Source organism: Mustela putorius, unplaced genomic scaffold (genome assembly GCF_011764305.1).
Source record: "Mustela putorius furo isolate JIRA1106 unplaced genomic scaffold, ASM1176430v1.1 tig00003845_pilon_pilon_pilon, whole genome shotgun sequence".
NCBI lineage: Eukaryota > Metazoa > Chordata > Mammalia > Carnivora > Mustelidae > Mustela > Mustela putorius.
The window spans coordinates 87232609-87253285 of NW_025421998.1; the positions used below are offsets into that span (position 1 = coordinate 87232609).

General features: G+C 41.5%; 1 protein-coding gene across 3 annotated transcripts in view; it reads right to left on the reverse strand.

The window, feature by feature from the left end:
* The window catches only part of CHCHD3 (coiled-coil-helix-coiled-coil-helix domain containing 3), a 277804-nt gene that overhangs the window by 254630 nt on the left and 2497 nt on the right, over positions 1–20677 (reverse strand). For all 3 annotated transcript variants that reach the window (XM_013050368.2, XM_004741737.3, XM_013050374.2), the window contains exon 2: positions 11174–11243. In XM_013050368.2, the coding sequence (XP_012905822.1) occupies positions 11174–11243 (70 nt within the window). The remainder of the gene's footprint in view (positions 1–11173; positions 11244–20677) is intronic.

A 20677-nucleotide genomic window follows, 5' to 3' on the forward strand; every position in this document is an offset into this window, starting at 1 on the left:
GAAAAGAAAACAGAGTGGATCAGCGCTATGATGTCTGCAAGTGTGCACATACACAGCGAAGAAGGGAAATGAATTGAGAGCTTTGGAAGTGTTTTTGCTAAAACAAGTTGTTTAAACAATTGTAAAGACAACATTCAGAATCCATAACTTTGCTGGTTGCATTAATAAAACAATACAAATGTTTTGGGGGAGTTGAAAATCTCAAACACTGCTTTATATTTTTTTTTTACTTAAATCAAATCTATTCTGATTATGGTAATTGATTTTCTTATAATTCTTCAGGTCCATCCTCAAAAATGACACACGGCAATCCATATTTACCTTATTTTTCAAAGTAATGAGATGACTGTTACGTCAATAACAAAGACTAATTGCATCTGAACAATTTAGCATAACTACCAAATAAAATGTAGGGCAAAGCCAATGTGATATAATTATATGCATTTTCATTACCACAGTACATGGCAATAAGGTGAAAAAGGGATACCTCGAGTAGAGGCCCATATGAGCTCAGCCAAATTCTTGGAAGTTTTTATCACTGTTAGTTACTGCTTAGCTATGTGTGTGTGTGTGTGTGTGTGTGTGTGCAGACACACACACAGGCGAGCCAGCTCTTTGGTCTCACAGTCTCCTCTATACTGGCCTGAGAGGACACAAGCAGTGGGTCTTCCTTCTAATCCCTAAAACCTCAACGTTCCTGAGCTTCCAGGCACCAAAACCCCCAGGCTTCAAAAGCTGGACCCAAGGACTTGCAGTCAATAAGAGCAGAGAGACCAGCCTTTCGGGAAGACAAGTGTGATTAACAGTTGAGTCGGAAATGGAGATCCGGCATGGGAACAGCCGCCCAGAAAGAAGAGAGGGTGAAATGGAGCTCTACTTTCAAGGGTCCCAGAGTTTGACAACAGAAAGACAGTAGAGGGTCCCCCTGGAAGAGGTTGCCAGGGCTGAGTAGCTGCTTTGCAAAGTCAAAGGCCTGATCTAAACAACCTAAAAACTCTTATCCTAAAATTCCAGGGCAAAGGGACGAATGTCAGATTAGCTTTGACCTAACAGAGAAGGAACGTGAGAAGGGTACCAAGAACTAAGAGCAGAGGGTCCTAGAGGAGAAAAATCCCAACCTTCTTCAGCCTGCCCCAAAACTTGGCAGAATCTATGCAGATTATTTTCGTTCCTAAATTAAAAACTAGGAGTAGAACATGAAAACTTCACATCAACATTTCCAAATCAGGGCCCTCCTCCCCAAACTGAGCTTTTCACAAGATGGTGCTCAAGAAAGTCATCTCTTACAACTGGGTTTCACTGGGTTTTCTACAGTGAAGACCAAAAACTGGCAATGCATTGTATGGCCACCATCCTGGGCCTGGTGAAGACCCTCATACCCACACCCACGGAACAAGTTTAAAAGAAGGATCCCTTTTCCGCCTTGCGTCTAGCTGACACGTGCATGTGTACATACCAGGCTTCATGACCTGACTGGCTTTAGCTCATTCATTCCCTAAGCATGTATCATAATTAGTCACCGCGGTTGAGGGTACACAAGATGAGGAACAAGCACTCCCTGACCTCAAAGGCTCACAGTCTAGTAGGAAAGACTGACAACTAAACCAGTAGCTAAAATATAATGAAGCATATACTATAATGAGATCAGTACTGTAGACTTAGTGATACAAGAACAAGAGATTCTTCAAAAAGGTATCAATGTGGGAAGTCGGCCCCAAGATGATGGGAAAATGAATCTCCTCAGCTCTCTGAGGCTTTTTTTAATCCCAGTTTTGCTAATCTTCTCACCTCAACAGGTTGATGCTTACCTATAACGAAGACAGACCCCAACTGCTTTTCGCCTCAGCAGACAGGTCACCAACAAGGCAAAGGAAAAGTACTGAAAGAAATGCCACAGAAGGAGGTCCCAAGAGCACCCGCAGGTGAAGACAAGCCATGGCACCTGAGGGACAGGGCTGAGTAAATGGGCAAGCGCACCACTAGGGGACCAGTGCTGGGACAGGGGAAGCACACGCAGGAGCTGGGGGCCATCCAGGAGGGACATCTAACCCACACCTGGAGTCAGGAAATACTTCCTGGAGTCCGTGATTTCCAGGCAGCCACGTGAACAGGAGGGGGGGTTGGCCAGACAGAAGGCAAGTAGGTGAGGTGGGGCTGGGGCCGGGGAAGACAGCTGGAGGAACAGTGCTCACACAGAGGTTCACACATAGTCAAAAACCCAAAAGGGCCATGTTCAAGGACACTCCAGAACTTCGGCAGGAGTAGATAAGAGTTTGACTGAGACAAGTAGGCCTGGGAGGAGAAGGAGGAGATAAAGCAGCAGAGAGATTGCGCAGGACGTGCTGGCTACGTAAAAGAAATGGAGGTCATCCTAGAGGAAGTGAAGTCTCAAGCACTAAACAGGGGAATGGCAAGGCTGGTTCTACACTTTAACAGTTAGAAGAGACTGGGAACCGAAGGCCAGGACCCCAAGCAAGAGAGTGCTAGAACATGGCAGGAGAGAGAAGACGGTAGCCGCTGAGTCAATGACACAGGGACGGGAGAAACTGTAGAACCTGAAACCTGCTCATCAAATACGGAGCGAGGCTTGCGGGTATCCCCTGCAGGACCGCAGCCACAAGGAACACAGACAAAAAAATAATAATAATAAGGAAAGAGCAAGGGAGTGTGAAGCAAGGAGCAGAGCAGCGGCACTGGCACGTGGGACAGAGGCCACGGATGCTGCCAACAAAGTCCCCACACGGGGGCTTTCCGCAGCCTCTACCTGCCCAACACACAATCCGCGGGATGTTCTAACCACCTCATGCCTTTAAGTAAGGAGAGAGTTACATTACTGCCCTGTGAAGTAATTCCAAGCACCAGTCATCTGCGGCTGGCTAATTAAAGCCCAGATTCCAATTACGCACTCAGGGGACCCAGGGCCCGCGGAACCAGAACCTCGTCTGAAGCGTGCCGCGGCAATTCCGTGGAAGAAGTCTGAAAAGTCTCACTATAATGATCCACACGGGTTCCCGAAGCTTCTCAAGAAACACTCAAGCAAGGCGACAGCTGTCAACAAAGCATCAAGTGGGCCTGGGGACAGAACAGGTTGAAAAGGGAACGTGAAAGCACTTATTGTTCCGTGGTAGCCCTGATGTGGCCTAATACAGAGTACTGCACGTGTAATTCTGAAGAAACCAGGGAGCCAGGAAAGGGTAGAGGGAAGAAATGAGATGCCGGGTCAGACCTTACTTTTTAAAATGTTTTTTACACGGAAAACATCATCATCAACAACAACAACCTACTATTTGGTGGACAGCTAGAGGGTCCACGGATTGATTTTGAATACCTCAGCTTTCGGCAGAAAAATGTACACTGGAAGCGCTCTTGGGCAATTTATTTTACGAGATCAGGGTCACCCAGATGATGCTCTCAAAGTCTATCAAATCCTAAGAAAGGCAAAGATACTGCTAGTCAAGTGTTTATTTTACAACTGGCATATTAAATCTAAATCAGAGATAGTATTTTTATGTGCTGCGTGTCCTACACATTATAATCCATTAGGGCTGCTTTTATAAACAATTGTCTGGTATTTTACTTTATAACTCTTGAAGCATGATTATAAAATTTATACTTTAGAATGGTTCTCTCTTTGTGGTTTATGATACATTGTTGGTACTAGACATGATTTACTGGATTGTTATGCCCAATAACAAGACTTGCTCTATGAGAAAACACAATCCACTGTCCCACGATTCACTTCAGTGTCAAAATCTACGGCAGCAGTAAGGGGGCGTTTCTTCAATACAGCTTTGCTCCTTCCTTCCCTGTGGTCACTGACATTCCTTCCTTCCAGCTCCTGAGTACTGCAACCCCATGGCATTCCTGTATTTCTAATCTGCGGTATGCAATGCACCTAAGAAAACAGTTTCTTCTTTCTAGTAAAGAAGGAACAGGTAAGGAATTTCTGGCCCACCTGACTTCATACTCCTTGGAAACACTAATGCAATTATGCTACACAGATCACAGGGCACGGGCCTCCGAAGACGTCATAAAAAGCAGCTCAGCCAGTAGTCAACCAGTTAACCCAGAAATCAGAGGGCAGAAGTCCTAAGTCACAGAAAACTATGGGAAGGTGTGACTCACAGCATTTCAGAACCTACTAAGCTTCTCTAATCCCTTTCCTCTACAGCTGGAGCTTTTTCTTTTCTGCATGACGCCCATGTCACCATCCACACTGCCAATGATTTTTTTATGCCATTTTTAAGATGGAACCATTGCTCTCAATTTTAAAATAAAATGGGTTTAAATTTATGCTGGTTTCTCAAAAAATAAATATAACAAAAGAGTGACAAATCAAGGGACTCCAAGGAAGGTGCCCTAGACCAAGGGGAGCAAGGACTGAAGTTCAAGTCCAGCCAGGAAGGCCACTAACCAGCCCAGTGGCCTCAGGACCAGACCCAGCCACGTGCTTCCTTGCCTTGGTCCCTTCCATCTCCACCGCACGAGGTGGCCGTCCCCATCTCTAATTTCCAACACATCCTCTACTTTACCCAAAACCCACTGGCATCATTTCATCTGCCCTGCTCGGAAATTATCTGTTGTGTCCTACACTGCCTCAAGCAGCTAAGGGCAACTTTGTTTTTTGGGTTTTTTAATTTGTTTTTTTTAATTTTTTTGCCATAGGGCGGATTAAGGACAAATAAAAATGCTTACAAGGCTGCTTGCTTTTTCATGAAAACGAAAATGATTTTATTTAGCAGTCTAGTAGAAAACATATATTCTTACAATTTAGATTTGTTAAATATAAAAATATCAATGGGAAAATCAGCACTGCATTTTTTAGCCATAAAAGCGTTATTAATATCTGAGTGTATTTGAAAAGTAGCAACGAATGCAACTTTCTATACTGGCATCCTAAAATTAAATGGAAGTGCTCAGTAGCCACTAGGCCCTACAGGATAAAAGGGAACTCCTTAACTTCCCCCGTCTTCCTTCCCTTACCCTTCATGTACCCTTCATCTAAAGTACTCAGGTCTGTGTACGGACACTCTTGATCACCTTCAACACCAACACCCCCCACCCCGTGACCTGTCTGCCCAAGCTCTTGACCTTCTCTGAGTTCCTAAAACACTTTCTATACTTCTTACATATTCTATCTCTCTTACAAATTCGCCAACTCAAAAATATTAACTGAGCAAGTGAAGGGTACTAAATGAGTACTTATCTATTACAGTATAATGTTAAGTAGGTTTTGACCAAAGTAACAATTCCTTGAAGCCAAAGATTGCTGCCATGCTAGTACTTGCTGATGGATGGAATTAACAAAACGAGATCAACCACCCATTAAACATAGACTGTGGATTTATTTTTTTAAGAGCAGAATATACTGCCTACAGAATTTGATTTAAAACCTTTAAGTTGGGATGCCTTGGTGGCTCAGTTGTGAAGTGGCTGCCTTTGGCTCAGGTCATGATCCCAACACCCTCATATCGAGTCCCACATCAGGCTCCTTGTTCAGCAGGGAGTCTGCTTCTCTCTCTGCCTCTCTGCCTACTTGTGCTCACCCTCATGCATGTGCACTCTCTCTCTCTCTCTCTCTCTTTGACAAATGGATAAGTAAAATCTTTATAAATAAATAAAACCTGCAAGTCAATAGTATACACATAACTTCCTTTTAGGAACTGTCAGACAAATTATCTTCTATGGCACAAAAAGTGCAGAGTTGAGAAACTGACATCAAAAGAGTTTTGTATGTGAAAAGTTGGAAACCTAGACATTCCGCTCTTGCAACTCAAGTCAAAAGAACACGCACAACTTGTTTACTGTGATCTCTCCCTACTGTGTTATATCTAAATAGGCCTTAAAGAGCTGTTTAAAAATAACTAAGAGGGCCAGATTCTAGGAGAAAAACACATAGAACATATAGATGAATCTGTTTCCCTAAATTGGTTGTTTAGTTTGGGCTGTTCTATTTCCAGCTTAAATTGGTTTCCTGCAATTTGTTAAGGCTGCCAAATACTTAGTGATCTCAGTGATGTACTTAACACAAATCGGCAAATCTTTCTTATTTTTTAAAATGACAAGAAATGTACAGAGAAACTTGCACAGGGAGGATAATGATAAAAGGGAGTTCATTTGTCTTTTTCTCCAGATGCTTCATTTTCATCTGGTTGCTAGGGGCTTGGGAAACTGACAAATAGTGTCCTAATATCATTTCCTGCCTGGTTTTTCCCTATTGATTTGGGGACAGGTTTCCTCTACATCAGGTATGGTCAAGCATGAGAGGTCTGACCTCCCCATAAGCCAGAAAAATTGAAGGATCGGGGTGGAAGTGAAGAAAATCAATATCCAACACTGGTTTTTAAAATCAAAAGATGCAAGATGTTAATGAAAAGGTCAATATATAACTAGTACAACAGTATCTCCTTAAGACAGACTAAAAAAAATTCCCTGGTGTAAAAGCAAACCAACAGTTGGGATAACACATTAACACAACGAAGAGTCTGAGGCAGCGAGGACACAGTTAAGTTCTTTAGAGCACATTCATTTATTAAAGTGGCATTACAATCTGCCGTGTGTCACATATTATATTATTTTGCCTGAACAGCTTTACATGCAAATACTTATTGCAACGACTCATTGATCTGGTTCAAGGTTTGGCAAAAAAAAGTTTCAGTAAAATCTTTGGAGGAACTCACTTTCTTATAACATAAATTATATTCTCGAAACTATATATATCACAAAACTTAGTTCCTATATACAGAAATCTCAAGGCTCTCAGTCCATCAAACACGCTGCCCTATATCCACACGTATGAATAGCCTAGGGGTGGTACGAATTAAGACTCGTATGAGGAAGAAGGCATTTTAGTGAATATTAAAAATTCAACTCACATTTAATATGTAATTTACTTGACACTGAAAAATGTAGAAAAGGCTGGTGACATTTTTATCAATATATTTTTATAGACTTGAAAAATTATTTCATAACACATCTAAGTTATAAATCTTAAGAAATCTATTACTGAGTATTAACTGAAACCCCCAAATGAGACAAATGTGGGAAAAAAACGTAAACTTTGAGGCTTTCTACTTTTATAAACACTTTTTCTATAATTTTAAGAAGAATAAATCTCTGTTAATTTGCACAATCATAGCCTAATTGCATTCTTAATCTAAAGGCAAGATCATTTCAAAACTGCATACCAGATCTTGGCTCTTCTCTCAAGTTGGGTTGGAAGAGGTTAGGGAGATATTCTACTCAGAGGGCTGCATCGTGTACCACATCATGGTACAGACAGAAAAGGCAAGTATTTGGGTGGGACGTGAGGGTACAGGTGTTCCCCGGCTACTCCAGAGTCCAGGGAATCAATATCTCCAAAACACCCACAACACACAGGTCAGGAAGCTTTCTATAGACTGCGGGGAAGACAGTACACCCCAGGGACATATTCCCAGAAGGGTCCATTTACCCACGGTCCTGGGGGAGGAGCTGGGATACGGGAAAGGCAGGAAACAAAATTCGGTAACACACAGTGCCATCAAGCTCCATGACCTCCATCATGTCATTAAAATCATCTGATGAAGGTCCCAAAGCCATGCCCTGATGTATTCCAGACCGGACTGTGCAAAAGAACTTTCTGCACGATGTACCGGCACTGTCCAACAAGGCAGCCACCAGCTGCGTCTGGTTACTGAGCACTAAAATGGGACAAGTGCAACTGACGAGCTAAAATGTCAGTTTTACTTTATTTTAATTAATTTTAATTTAACTCTTCACAGCCACATGTGAGTAGCAGTTACCATCTGGAGTTCAGCTCAAGCCTGACCACCAAAACATGAGATGGCCTTCCAAGAGTGCTCAGTGCCCAGGGTGGTCAGGGACCAGCATCCATCGGTCATGTCAAACCTAGAACTGGGAAGGGACAGATCCCTTAGCACAACCAGGGTGCACCACAATGTCCAGGCATGCCCCGCAGGCCAGACCAGGTGCATTCACAGAGAGCCTTTCCACTCATTCCCACTCTCTCGAAGTATCAGTTCAAGAAACCAACGCGAGAAGGAAAATACCTCTCCTACCACACATTACTCAACGAGAACCAAGAAGCAACAACTGCTTACAGAAAGAAGGTGGTTTCTATACTCCAACAGCATGTCACTAGAAGGGCACTCTTTCCCTCCATCTAGATTCTGTCACTTTCCTTCCATAAAAATTAGCAAAGTGTCCTACAACTTATAATAAAACAGAGTGGCTCAGAGTCAAAGACAGTTGAATTCAACCATTGCCTCCACTGCCTACCAGCTCTGTGACTTTGGGCAAGAAAATTAATCATGTCAAGTTTCTGTTTCCTTCTATGTAAAACAGTCCAATAACTGTCCCTTCTTCATAGGGTTATAAGATCAAATGAGATAAGACATATAAAGGATTTAGCAGAATGCCAGGCACACAAATAACATTATTTAAGTATTATTTATCACTATTCCTTCATTATTTCTTCACTGTCATCACCATTATCATCCTCTCTCCCCAACACAGTAGGCAGAAAAGGAATCTACCTACAACGAATCATATTTTAGATCAAACTCCAACTTAAAAAAATATCTATACACCAAAAGTTATTCTGTCTAGGTCTCTCTTATGCTTCTTGCCTTTTTTTTTTTTAAGATTTTATTTATTTATTTGACAGACAGATAACAAGTAGCAGAGAGACAGGCAGAGAGAGAGGAGGAAGCAGGCTCCCTGCTGAGCAGAGAGCCCAATGCAGGGCTTGATCCCAGGACCCTGGGATCATGACCTGAGCCGAAGGCAGAGGCTTAACCCACTGAGCCACCTAGGCAACCCTATGCTTCTGTCTTTCTTATATATTTAGTTGTTTCTGCCCAAAAACCCTAAACTTTTTGAAAGGAAAGATTTTTTTTTTCTGTTTCTGTGTCCTCTCAAAACACAGACCCTGATTATTTGCACAATAGTGGATATTCAATAAATATCACCTGAATTAAATTTATAGAATTATATTCCAGAATGATCAGGAGTAGCTATTTTTAAAATGTAGAATGGGAGTGCCTGGATGGCTTAGTTGGTTAAGCATCCGACTCTCAACTTCGGCTCAGGTCACGATCTCAAGGTTGTGAGATCAAGCCCCATGTCAGGTTCCATGCTGGGCGTGGAGCCTGGTTGAGATTCTCTCCCTCTGTGCCTCCATTGCCCCACTCACATGTGCACCTGCTCTCTCTCTCTAAAAAAAAAAAATTATATATATATATATATATATATATATATATATATATATATGGCATCTGCCCTAAAGTAACTCAACACTAAGCACTAGGAACTATCCTAGGAGCTGGGAATTCTGCTGTGAACAAACAGACAAGGGACAAGGTCCCTGGAGCTTATCTTCTGGTGGAGATGGCAGCCACTGTGCACAAGTAAAAGAAGGGTGGTAGGAGATGATAAATGATGAGATGAAAACCAGAGTCCAGTCATGGTGTGCCTCCATGGAAGCGAGGGAAAGCTGTTCAAATTATAGTCCATGTACCATGGAGAGCCACCACTGGGATGTGACACGGACTGATTAATTATTTTTTTTCTCCAAGATTGCTAAGGCCCAATTTCCAAGATCACATGGCAAAGTGTAAGGGGATGAGAGAGGAAAAGGGAGCCAGTTACGAGGCTCCTAAGAAGGCAAGGTGCAAGCCGCTGCTTGTCTGTGTCAGGACTGCAGCCACAAAGACAGATGTGAAAGGGTCATACTCAGATGTGTGCTGCAGACAGACGGACAGACCTTGCTTATGGCCTAAGGTAAGGAGGAAGGAAAGGACAGGGCCCAGATTTGGCGCTTGACCACCTGTGCCATTTACTGAGAAAGACACGGAAAAGCAAGTCTTTAACAGAAAGGCTTGTTTTGGAGATGTTACGTTGAGGATCTGAAAGCGGAGATTTCAAGTAGGCAGTTGTCTACGTTTTGTTTCAGGGAGAGGTCAGGGCCAGCGATACAACTGTGGGAGTCCCACACAGCTGCACCACCATTCAAAAGCCACACAAGTGGATGGGATTCCTTAGTGGCATTCAGCAGAGACAACTGGGCTGAAGATGCCAGTAAGGTGGGAGGAAAACCAACAGTGTGGTCCAGAAGCCAAAGAAAGGATTTCCAGCAAGGAGGGAGTGGTCACTTTCTAACGTTATAAACAGTGAACCCCTCTTAAAGCTCCCACTGAAAAAGGAGTTTCGTAAGCGCAAGAACTACTTCTTATTCATGACTTATTACTCGACTATTTCTTATTCATCTCTTAGCCTCTGCTTTAAACATATCAGAAGCTCAATTCATGGTTACAAGTCATGATTAGTAAGGTCACAACTGTCCCCAAGTGAATGGCATTTGGGCAGCATCCCATCTTTCTCAATGCATTTCAGTCTGGAGGCAGATCTGCCACACAACACCCTTCCTAATAAACACAGAAACTACTTAGACCAAGATTAATCATCTCGATTATTTTCTCATTACCATTTCTCCAATAAACAGCATGTCCATCCATCAAACTGGGCAGCAACAAGAACAGGACCAGACACATAGCAGATGCTCAATAAATATTTGTTGGACAAATAAATGGATGGGGTAGAGGAGAGCAAAGGATAGGGAGATCGTTTCTTATCCCACAGGATCCACAGATAAAATGAGGCTTAATAATTCTCTATAAATGTCATTTAACATCTTATTTTCATCAATAATTAAGATGGAGGAGAAATAAACTGTTTATAAACTTAGAAGAACTCTATTAGAAAATTAAAGCACTGGAGATAGTTTGCAATTTGCAAATAGTAAATCAATTGTTTCTGAGTTCATTTTAGTATAAATATTTGCTCCTAAGTCTCTAATATTCCCACAAGTAATCCATTTCACAAAAGATATGACATAACCTGCCAAAGCTTAATAGAGGGTTCAGAAGCTGGATGAGGAAAAAAATCCTCCCAAGACTGCTTAACAGTAAATTCATTCTCCTTTTCTTACAAAATGTTTTCAAAGAAACCTTAGTACTGATTTCTAATAATTCCGTATAAAAAGCCAAACATCCAGATAACAAGAGAGAAAGAAGTATGAAAGAATTGACTATCAAGTAAACTTTTATCTCTCAATTTTCCTACTAAAAATTCTAAAATTAAAATTTTGAAATACCAGAGGCACCATACGCACCAGAATGCCGCTGAGACTTCGAACCAGATGGGGAGGTTTCCTTCATGCGATCAATCACATTTTCCGAAAGCTGAAAAGGCAACATCAAAACAAAATCAATTACAAAAAAACAAGAAAGAAAATGGTACCACAGCATCCAAGTAATGCAGTCATCCACATCAATATGTATAACAAAAGGCCTAAAGAAATCTAATAGCTATGAAACTGGAAGCAAGGAAGAGCAGTTTGAAGATTTCAAGATGCACCCCACAGCACTATTCCTTTATTTCTTCTAATGCTGTTAATTGCTCATTATAAATAACTCCCCTCCTCATTTTGTACAGTGCATTAAACTATAATCTTTGAGAAAACATAAGCCAAGAAAACTCCTTCGACTTTCCTCCCCTAATCCTACAAATTAATTTTGCAAGCAACAGGTCTTAGCTTCTTCCTTCCCTCCAGTCCCAGAGGAAATGGTATCCTTCCCTCGCTCCTGTTCAAGCTAATCACAAACAATTGCTCTTTCAACAGATTTTATTATGCACCACATCTGTGCCAGGAACTAGGCTAGACTTGGGGTATTTCATAGTCATCAAGTTGCTTCAAGTAGAGTAGAAGAAACAATCGTCAGGCAGTGGAACGTAATGGGAAGGGCACCACCTAAGTCATAGGGCCTGGAACGGAAGTATACAGAAAGCAGAAGGGACAGGACATCTAGCCAGGCTTTGGGTGTGGCGCTGGGAAAGATAAACAGGTGTTAGGAAGAGAAGCCGTAGCATAACAGTACTCCAGGAAGAGGGAAACACACGGCCGTATAGATGAGAAACCGGGCTTGCCACCACCAGACACCAAGCACAGATAACAAGTAGGCAGTTTGCAATAAGGCAGAGGCTCTGAGAGTCCTCAGCCCCCAAGTTACTATCATACCATTCTTTTTACTTCCTTTATGGCACTTGCCACTGTGTGAGGCAGTCTTGTGTGTCTGCCTTTTAACACTCAAAAGGAAGCTCCGTGCAAGCTAGCATTTGGCTGTCCTATTATGTCCCTGGAGCCTCAATAAGCTGGTTACCTGGAGGAGGGGCTAAGAAAAGGACTGAAACATCGACGAATGAACGGGGAGAACAGCTGAAGCAGGAAGCTGAGGAGGGGGAGACGGAAGTCGTGAGAGAGGGCGCAAAGGGAAATACGGTTTTAGATTCCGAAGACACCTAGTAAACCCCTTAAGTGAAACCGTCTAAACGGATTCTGAGGGCAACTGGGCACTTCTGGAGGATTTTAAGCAGGGCGGTGACAAGATCGGACTTACTTTTTAGAAAGATCACTCTAGCTACAGTGTAGAGAGCAGATCGGAGGGGGACAAGAACAGAAGCAGGAGGACCCCTGAAGGAAGCTAAAGGACCAATTAAGAAGCTATTAGACATATGGCCACACAAAGATTCGTGCAGGAGTGTTCAGAGCAGCATTATTCGTAAGACAGCAGGAGTGAAACCAAGCAAATGTCCGTCTACTGGTGAAGAGATAAACAGAACATCGTGTGTCCATACAATGGAATAAAAATCAGCGCTAAAAGAAGTGAGGTTCTGATAAATGCTACAGTATGGATAGACCTAAACAACAGTGAAGGGGAAAAAGCCAGACACAAAAGGCCACATATTGTATAATTCCATTTATATGAAATGCCCAGAAAAGGCAACTCTGCATTGATAGAGAGTAGAGAGGTAGATGCCTAAGGCTAGAATAGGAATGGGGATTAACTATAAAATGGGCATCTTATTGGTTTAACTATAATCTTATTGGAATAACTATAATATGAGATCTTATTGCTTTGATGGGAATGTTTTAAAACCGGATTGTGCTGATGGTTGTACAATTCAGTAAATTTATTAAAAAGTTTTGTATGCAGAAAGAGGTGAATTTTATAATATGTAAATTATACAATAAAGCTGTTACTAAAAAAAAAAAATAAAAACTATTATGGTACTCCAAAGGGAACACATTCAAAAGATACTTAGGATTCAAAATAGCTAACATTCACCAATTCCTTATTATGTGCCAGACATTACACTAAACAAAACACTTTCCTCATTTAATCCCTAACAATTATAGGAAATAGATAGTTTTACCATCGCCACTGTATAGGTGAGAAGCTGAAACACAGCTAGATTATATATCTGCTCTGGATTTTCCATTTGATCAATAATGGAGCCAGGATTCAAACCCAGGAAGTTTGAGTCTCAAGGTTCCATTCAGGTATCCTGTTTTACAGGCAGACTCAGGGTCTGATCAGATGTGGAAGTGAAGCAGAAGTCATCAGGACATCTAGGTTTCTGGGCCACGTAACTGGGCGATCCTTATCCTCCACCCACAGAGACCTTCCCACTTCCACTTCCTTGATTCACTACTATCTATCTAGCTTATACCCCAACACAGCGGTGTTCTTGTAAAAGTCACCAGTGACCAAATAACCTTTTGTATTTATATAAAGAACTTTTATACTTCTAAAACACCTAAGTTACATGGCTTCCCTTTAGTATCTAACACCTTTGCTCACTGTCCTCTTGTGGAAACCCGTCCACTGGCTCTTCTGACCTCCCACTACCCTGACTGCCCTCGGACTCTGGCCATATCTACTCTCTTGCTGCAGGCTTCCCCTTCCCTGCCTACCCTTCAAAGCCAGAGGGCCCCACATCGGCTTCCTTGCCTTTATTCTCTTCTCACTCTAAGTGCTCCTGTTGGTCGTCTTATCCACTCCCTTGACCTGTAACTGCAGTTCATCAATTAACGCATTCTAAATCCTTTATCTCCAGCCCAAGACCTGTGTGTCCCAAAAGCTAGACCTGTACACTGAACTGCCTGAAGGACACCTCCTCTTGGACAGACCACAAACAGCTCAAGCCCAACATGTCCTAAACTGAATTCATGTTTGCCAAAATCTCTTCTTCCTCTTGCTTTCCTTCACTCATTAATGACGCCACCCCCTTGCAGCTTTCCAAATCAGAACAAAGGACTTGGCTTCGACTCTTTGTTCTCCCTCATTCTCTTTGCTATAAATTCCTCAACCCCTAAATATTCAAAGAACACATTTCTTCTCTCATCCCCCTTCCCCTGGCCTAATTCATGGTACCCTCAATAATCCTCCTAAAATGCAAATCTGATTATGGTAACTCGCTGCTTCAAAATCCTTCATACCTTCTGTTGACAGAGAAGTCCAAATTCTCCTGCACAGCATTCAAGACTTCCTCATCATTTGGTCATGGTCCAACCTCAATTTCCACAGCCCTTTGCCTAACTACTTCATACCTTGTTCTCTACCCATACCAGCTACTTTTGGGATGCTGTCTCTTTGCTTTTACACATGGCCGTACTGCCTTTTCCCTTGGCCCCGTGGGAGGGAAGCACCTTTCATAACCCAGTTCAAACATCCTAACGCCTTCTCTGCCCAAATCACCTCCCCACTCCATTCCAACTCTGCCAACCCAAGGCTACCCGTATTCGTGCCCCCCCACACCTTGCACCAATCTCCCAACATGGCACTCCACAACAGAACAAGTATTTGCCTTTCCACAAAACTGTGAGCTCCTGAATATTACTCAATCATTCACTAAATGTTTACCAGGCCAAGTACTAATCAAGGCCCTTGTGATAACAAGAGTGAACAAAACAATTTGTACCTGAGCAGTTACTAACATCTCAGGACCAAAACCAGAATGCAGGGGATACGGTTAATGGAAAGACTACAGCTCAAAAGCTGGGGTCTTTGGAGGAAAATCCCAAGACTCCTCTAGGAAGAGAAATGGAAGTTAGAAGGACAATGTCAAGGAACTTTCTATTTGAAGATGTCAGGGTCAGCTGCTTCTTTCCTAACAACTGACAGCCACTGACACTGCTGCTTAAACTCATCTGCAAAGCTGAGATACATCGTAGGGAAAAACCCTTTAAGATTGACCACAATCCTCTCAAATTTATAGATGAGGAAAAAGTCCTGAGTAACATCCACTTACTGGTAGCATCAGGATAAGAAGCAACCCCCAATCTCTAGTCCAGTGCTTTCTCTGTTAAACAATACACCCCTACAATCCTATGTGAAAATAAATCCACTTCCTCTTAAGGAGATAAAATGAGGCTTACTGAAGTTTTAGAATCTTTAATAGCTTCTCGGCCTTTTGGCTAAGATCAAGTATAGAGTTTTAGAATCTTAAAGTGATTTTAAAGCTCATTCAATATATAATATAATATACTACATATCATATGTATTCATAGGCCATTTTATAGTACTCTATACAGGAAAACTGTGGCATAGACTTAATATATTTTAATAATAATAGTATAATTTAACTTATGTAATTAAGATATTTGTGCTATGTTATGGGCTATTCATAGGTCTGGCTAAAAGGAGAATGGATCTAGTAAAGTTAGGGAAGCTGAGATTTAACACGGTCTTTGTGTTTTTTCACATAGGGCAGGATTAGCTTAGCTGTGCTATTTTAATTCATATCAGTTTTCTTGATATATAGAAAATTCAATAGATCAACAAGATATTCCTTCAGAAGCACAGAATCCTACCATGTGAAGATTGGAAGGAATCTTAGCAAGTATCTATTCTAATCTCTTTGTTTTAAAGAGGAAAATAAGGAATAAAGAAGTTCAGTGACTTGCCTGATGGTATAGCCACTTAGGAGTAATAAACTGTGAAATTAAAAAAAAAAAAAATACAGTACTCTATAATACACTACACATATTATATACTGTGTATCATATACTACCATATATGCCGTGGATTATACAATTATATACAACATATTGTATATGTTACATACTTAATATAATTTATTATATTGTTAATATTGTTCATAATTAATATTGCTTATTGTTGTATGTTACATAGTTAATATGTTTATAATTTGTCATGTTTGCAAAGTTAATTTCACATATATATGTATATAATTTTGATTTTAATTTCTATTTCTATAGTTCAGGCCAAAGTCAAAGAATTACAACTACACTAAATATATATTCTACCCAATAAGAAAGTGAACGTGTTTGCTAAAAGTCAAGTGTTAGCTGTAAGTTTTCATCTGTATTGGAGACTGGCTACCCTTTTTTCTGAATACCACTTCATCTACTTTTCATCAAAATTCACATATTGCCAGGGCACCTGCGTGGCTCAGTGGGTTAAGCCTCTGCCTTTGGCTCAGGTCATGATCTCAGGGTCCTGGGATCCAGCCCTACATCGGGCTCTCTGCTCGGCAGGGAGCCTGCTTCCTCCTCTCTCTGCCTGCTTCTCTGCCTACTTGTGATCTCTGTCAAATAAATTTTTTTAAAAATCTTAAAAAAAAAAAATTCACATATTGCCATTACTTATGGCTACTTTCAAAATGAACGCTACAAAACTCCTTCTGGTGACTAAAGCAGCCTCGAATATCATTTCTTAAGAGCAAAATCCAAGGCTAACCTGAACGGAGGAAGTGCCCTGGCCACCCCCTAGCTACACAGTCCTAAGGAAGTCATCTCCATCAGCCTCATTTTCCTTGTTTGAAACTGAAGAACACCTAAGCCCAAGTTATAGGGAGGATTGCAGGTGCATTATAAACTCTAACATGCCACACATACATTTGGTAAAGATACTACCAATACAGCTCCAGTCATGGGGACCTCGACTGATCAGTTCATCTCAGTCCATCCACCAACTGTCGAGTTTGTGCCGAGCCCCTTCGCTACACAGTACATGAAGGCCTGGGCTACAGTTATTGCCAGAAACAGCTACCTACGTCCCAGCAGGGTTATATAAAGTGCTCCTTTATCCCTATCTCCGCATTTATCCTTACCTACGCATGCTCTTTGGCTACAGAGTCTCTTTCAGCCTAATCACTAATTGTTTCCTTTCACTTTTGTGGCTTACCTGATGCCTCAAAACTTGCTACTTAATACTAAATTCTATTAGCAATTCAAAACATTTTCCAACGTGGTCTTTGATTATATTTCGGTACATTTATCAGCACGCCATCTGAAGGAGCACAATTCGTCTTTTGAGTTGATAAACATACTGCAGGGCTGTGTGGAGAGTCAACCTCCCTCTTTTGTCCTTACAATCTTCCTAAGTGGATCCGCAGGCCCTTGCAAAGGCCCATCTATGGCAGCCGACAGTAGTAACTCTGCTTACTTCAAGTATGATTCACCCCATCCCCAGTACATTCCCAGCCAAGGTGCTACAAGGCAAGGGCCATGCTGTGTTACCCTCTGTATCTCCAGTTAATACCAGATGAGCTGACCTTCTGGCTGCAGAAATGAGTTCAGACCGGCACACTCACCTGATCTCCTTCCTCTGTGAACTGGGGTACTCATGAAGCAGCTGACAAGATTTAGACATGCTGGTCGGGGTTACATACACAATCTGTAGCTTCAGAACAACTCTTCTTTGTGATGTGAACTGACCCAAAGAAGGGTCAGGGGTAGAACATAAGCTTCTGCAAGGACTGGATAAGCAGCCCTCCACAGAAGCAGCTTCTTCAGGAAACATCTTTCCTTAAACAGGGTACTTCTGTTAGAAAAGCTTTTGTCCTATTTAAAGATCTGTAGCAACTATACCTGGTTTCTAGACCTCTCTGCACTCCCCATCAAGGCAAATACCATGTGTAAAAAGTATTTGCAGCAAAGAATGGTAAAATCTCTCTCTCTCTCTCTCTATCTCTATCTCTCTCTCTCACACACACACACACACAAAACACTCTGGAATTATGCCCTAAGGTCCATGGACTCGGGGATATATAGATTGGTTCTTCAGCTGAATGCAAAATAGTCTGCTTATTACATTGTTCTGGGCAGAGTCCACAGTTTAGAGATTTACAATCATCTGCAAACTAAAAGAAACACTGTTCTACTCTAACAGATAACTAAGAGAAGATGGCCAGGGCCTGCTAACATCACAGACTTCAGTCCACTGACTTTGATTATCTGCCCTATTCTCTACTGCTGCTAAAGGAAAACTTAAGGAAATGGGGCTTATTATTAAGTTCTAGGCTGTACCACTCACCATACCAACATGTGCTGTGGTCTTCCCACTCAAATCTTCCCACTCCCCTTGGCTGGTCTTACCTAAAATAAGCACAAACATATCACCCACCACTCTAGAATCCAGTATTCTCAGAAACAGGAGGCTGCGTAAGAGGGACAAAGAGGTAAAAGTATTTCCACTTCCAAGGAACAGAGAAAAAGAAGAGAACTCCTTCCAAGCTGCCCTTCTAAGAGGTAAATTCTGGAACCGTATGAGACAGAAACAAATCACATACCCATCTTCATAATATTTTTCTCTTCCAGATATGCCTTAATCAAACTGACTAAAGGACTCAGACTCATTTTCTCACTTGGTCTTCCTTCCATGTAGCATAGGTCATCTTCTGTGAGAGTACTGGTTTGCTTTAACGACCATTTTAAGACATAGGCTCCAAAAACTGCCATTATTATTAGGAAGATATTACTCCTAAATACTTACTTAAGGGCATGGCAGGGGAAAGGACAGATGGAGTTCTATAATTAACTTCTAGCTTATGTATGTAATTTGCCACTTTGCAAATGAACTTACTAGAAATGAACTTCTACTGTCTGTCTAAAATCTTAGGATGCTTTAAAAAGAAAAGTCCTAGAAAGCTTAACATGATACTATCTCCGAGAAAGTCACAGAATCTAAACTGGAAAGGGACCAATCATCTACCAGCTGGCTTAATTACCTCAACAACATCCCTCAACATTCCCAATGACTGACTGGATTTGTTGCTTCTGTTAATATACACTCTCCAGAATCCTCGACAACATCTCACATTAAATAATCTTTTCATTTAGGGTCTCTCAACTGCCAATACTTTCCCAAAGCCTTAGGTGTGTTCCATTTGAGTATCCGCACTACCACATGTATGGTACCTATGAATTTGTGCTTGCAACTTCAAGGCCAGTTGCAGAGATTCATTTATGCCTGGAAAGCACGATAAATATTACTTTGAAAATGATAAGTCATTGAAGTTGACATTTGCTCTGGAAGAGTTCACTCACAGCTTTGATGTTTCAGATAAACCAGCGAAAAACTGAGTGGTAAGTATACCTTCCAAACAGGCACAGCAGGTGCTCAGAAAAATCCTATTAAGCACATGTAATGTGAGTAATGAAAATGCCTGGTCTTTCTATCCCTAGAAATTATTTTAGACTTGGAGAGGAAGGCAAGACAAGAGGGTGGCCTTTCATCCAAACCATGAGTCATTTCAGATTTGAAGTTGGAACCAGGTGTAAGAATATGGGTGATTTTATGCAAGTGGATAAAGCTATCAATTGCTATCAATTGCTAAGGAAAAAGGAAATAAACAAAACGCTATAAATACCATGAAAATAACACCTGGTGGGTAAGAATAAACTCTAAACTTAAAATTGTAAGTAGGTCCTTTAATTGCTAGCCCTTGAGGACATTTTCAGCAAGAAAAATCTGGGAAAACATTATCTATTAATAAACACAGCCTAGTTACTGAAAGCCTTATGTTGCTTACTAAATGTTACTCTTCCTATATTAATATAAATGAAGATGAAATTACTATTCTTATCAGTGAAATGCAGAACTGGTTTTCCAGTGGTGACTGAGTCCGTGAATCGCTGCTCCACACTCTCTTATGAGTGATGGCATCAATATCAGACAATTGGGGAAATCTGGAATGTTTTCTTCAGCTAAGTTGAACGAACCTATCTGCAGTTCAACACCGAAGTTTGGACCTCATCAGCACCATGTCTTAATCACCTAGGCCAGAAACAGTGGCTCACTTGTGATACCAAGATTGTTGCTTATCCTTCCCCATGCCTCAGAGGGAAACAAGAGGACTGGTTAGAGCTAAGAAAAATTCAAAGATCAGCTGAAAAAATACACAAAATGCCTGAAGAAAAATCACACAGGTGATCAGCTGCAGAACACAGGACTCCTATTTCACAGCCCACATCTTTAGATATGCCCATGGGAGCACATTATGCTCTTATTTTTATTTAATTATTTTAAGTTCAATGTAAGTTTATAAATCCATTCCTCTGAACAACTCTAATAATAGCTACTACTCATATAAGTACTAAACCCTGTCAGAACACTAAATGCTTGCACACATTATGTCAAATTTCTCAAAAGTAGTGCTTGATACGTATGTAACACAAGCAGGCTACAGTATCTAGACTTACTGAACAAAGAAACACAATGAAGAGTGACTTGGGCCACAGAGCCTGGTGGAAGCCAGAGCTAGGACTAAACCAGGTGGCCAGGTTCCAAAGCAAGTGCTCTGGCCACTAGACTAACTATATAGCATCTCCAGAGAATCTTCAAATATTGGATGTGAAGGAACCTTATCGCAACAGCAGCTTTTTATTAAAAATCTACAACGAGGAGCGCCTGAGTGGCTCAGTGGGTTAAAGAATCTGCCTTTCGCTCAGGTCATGATCCCAGGGTCCTGGGATGGAGCCCCGCCATCAGGCTCTCTGCTCAAGAGGGAGCCTGTTTCCCGCCGCCCC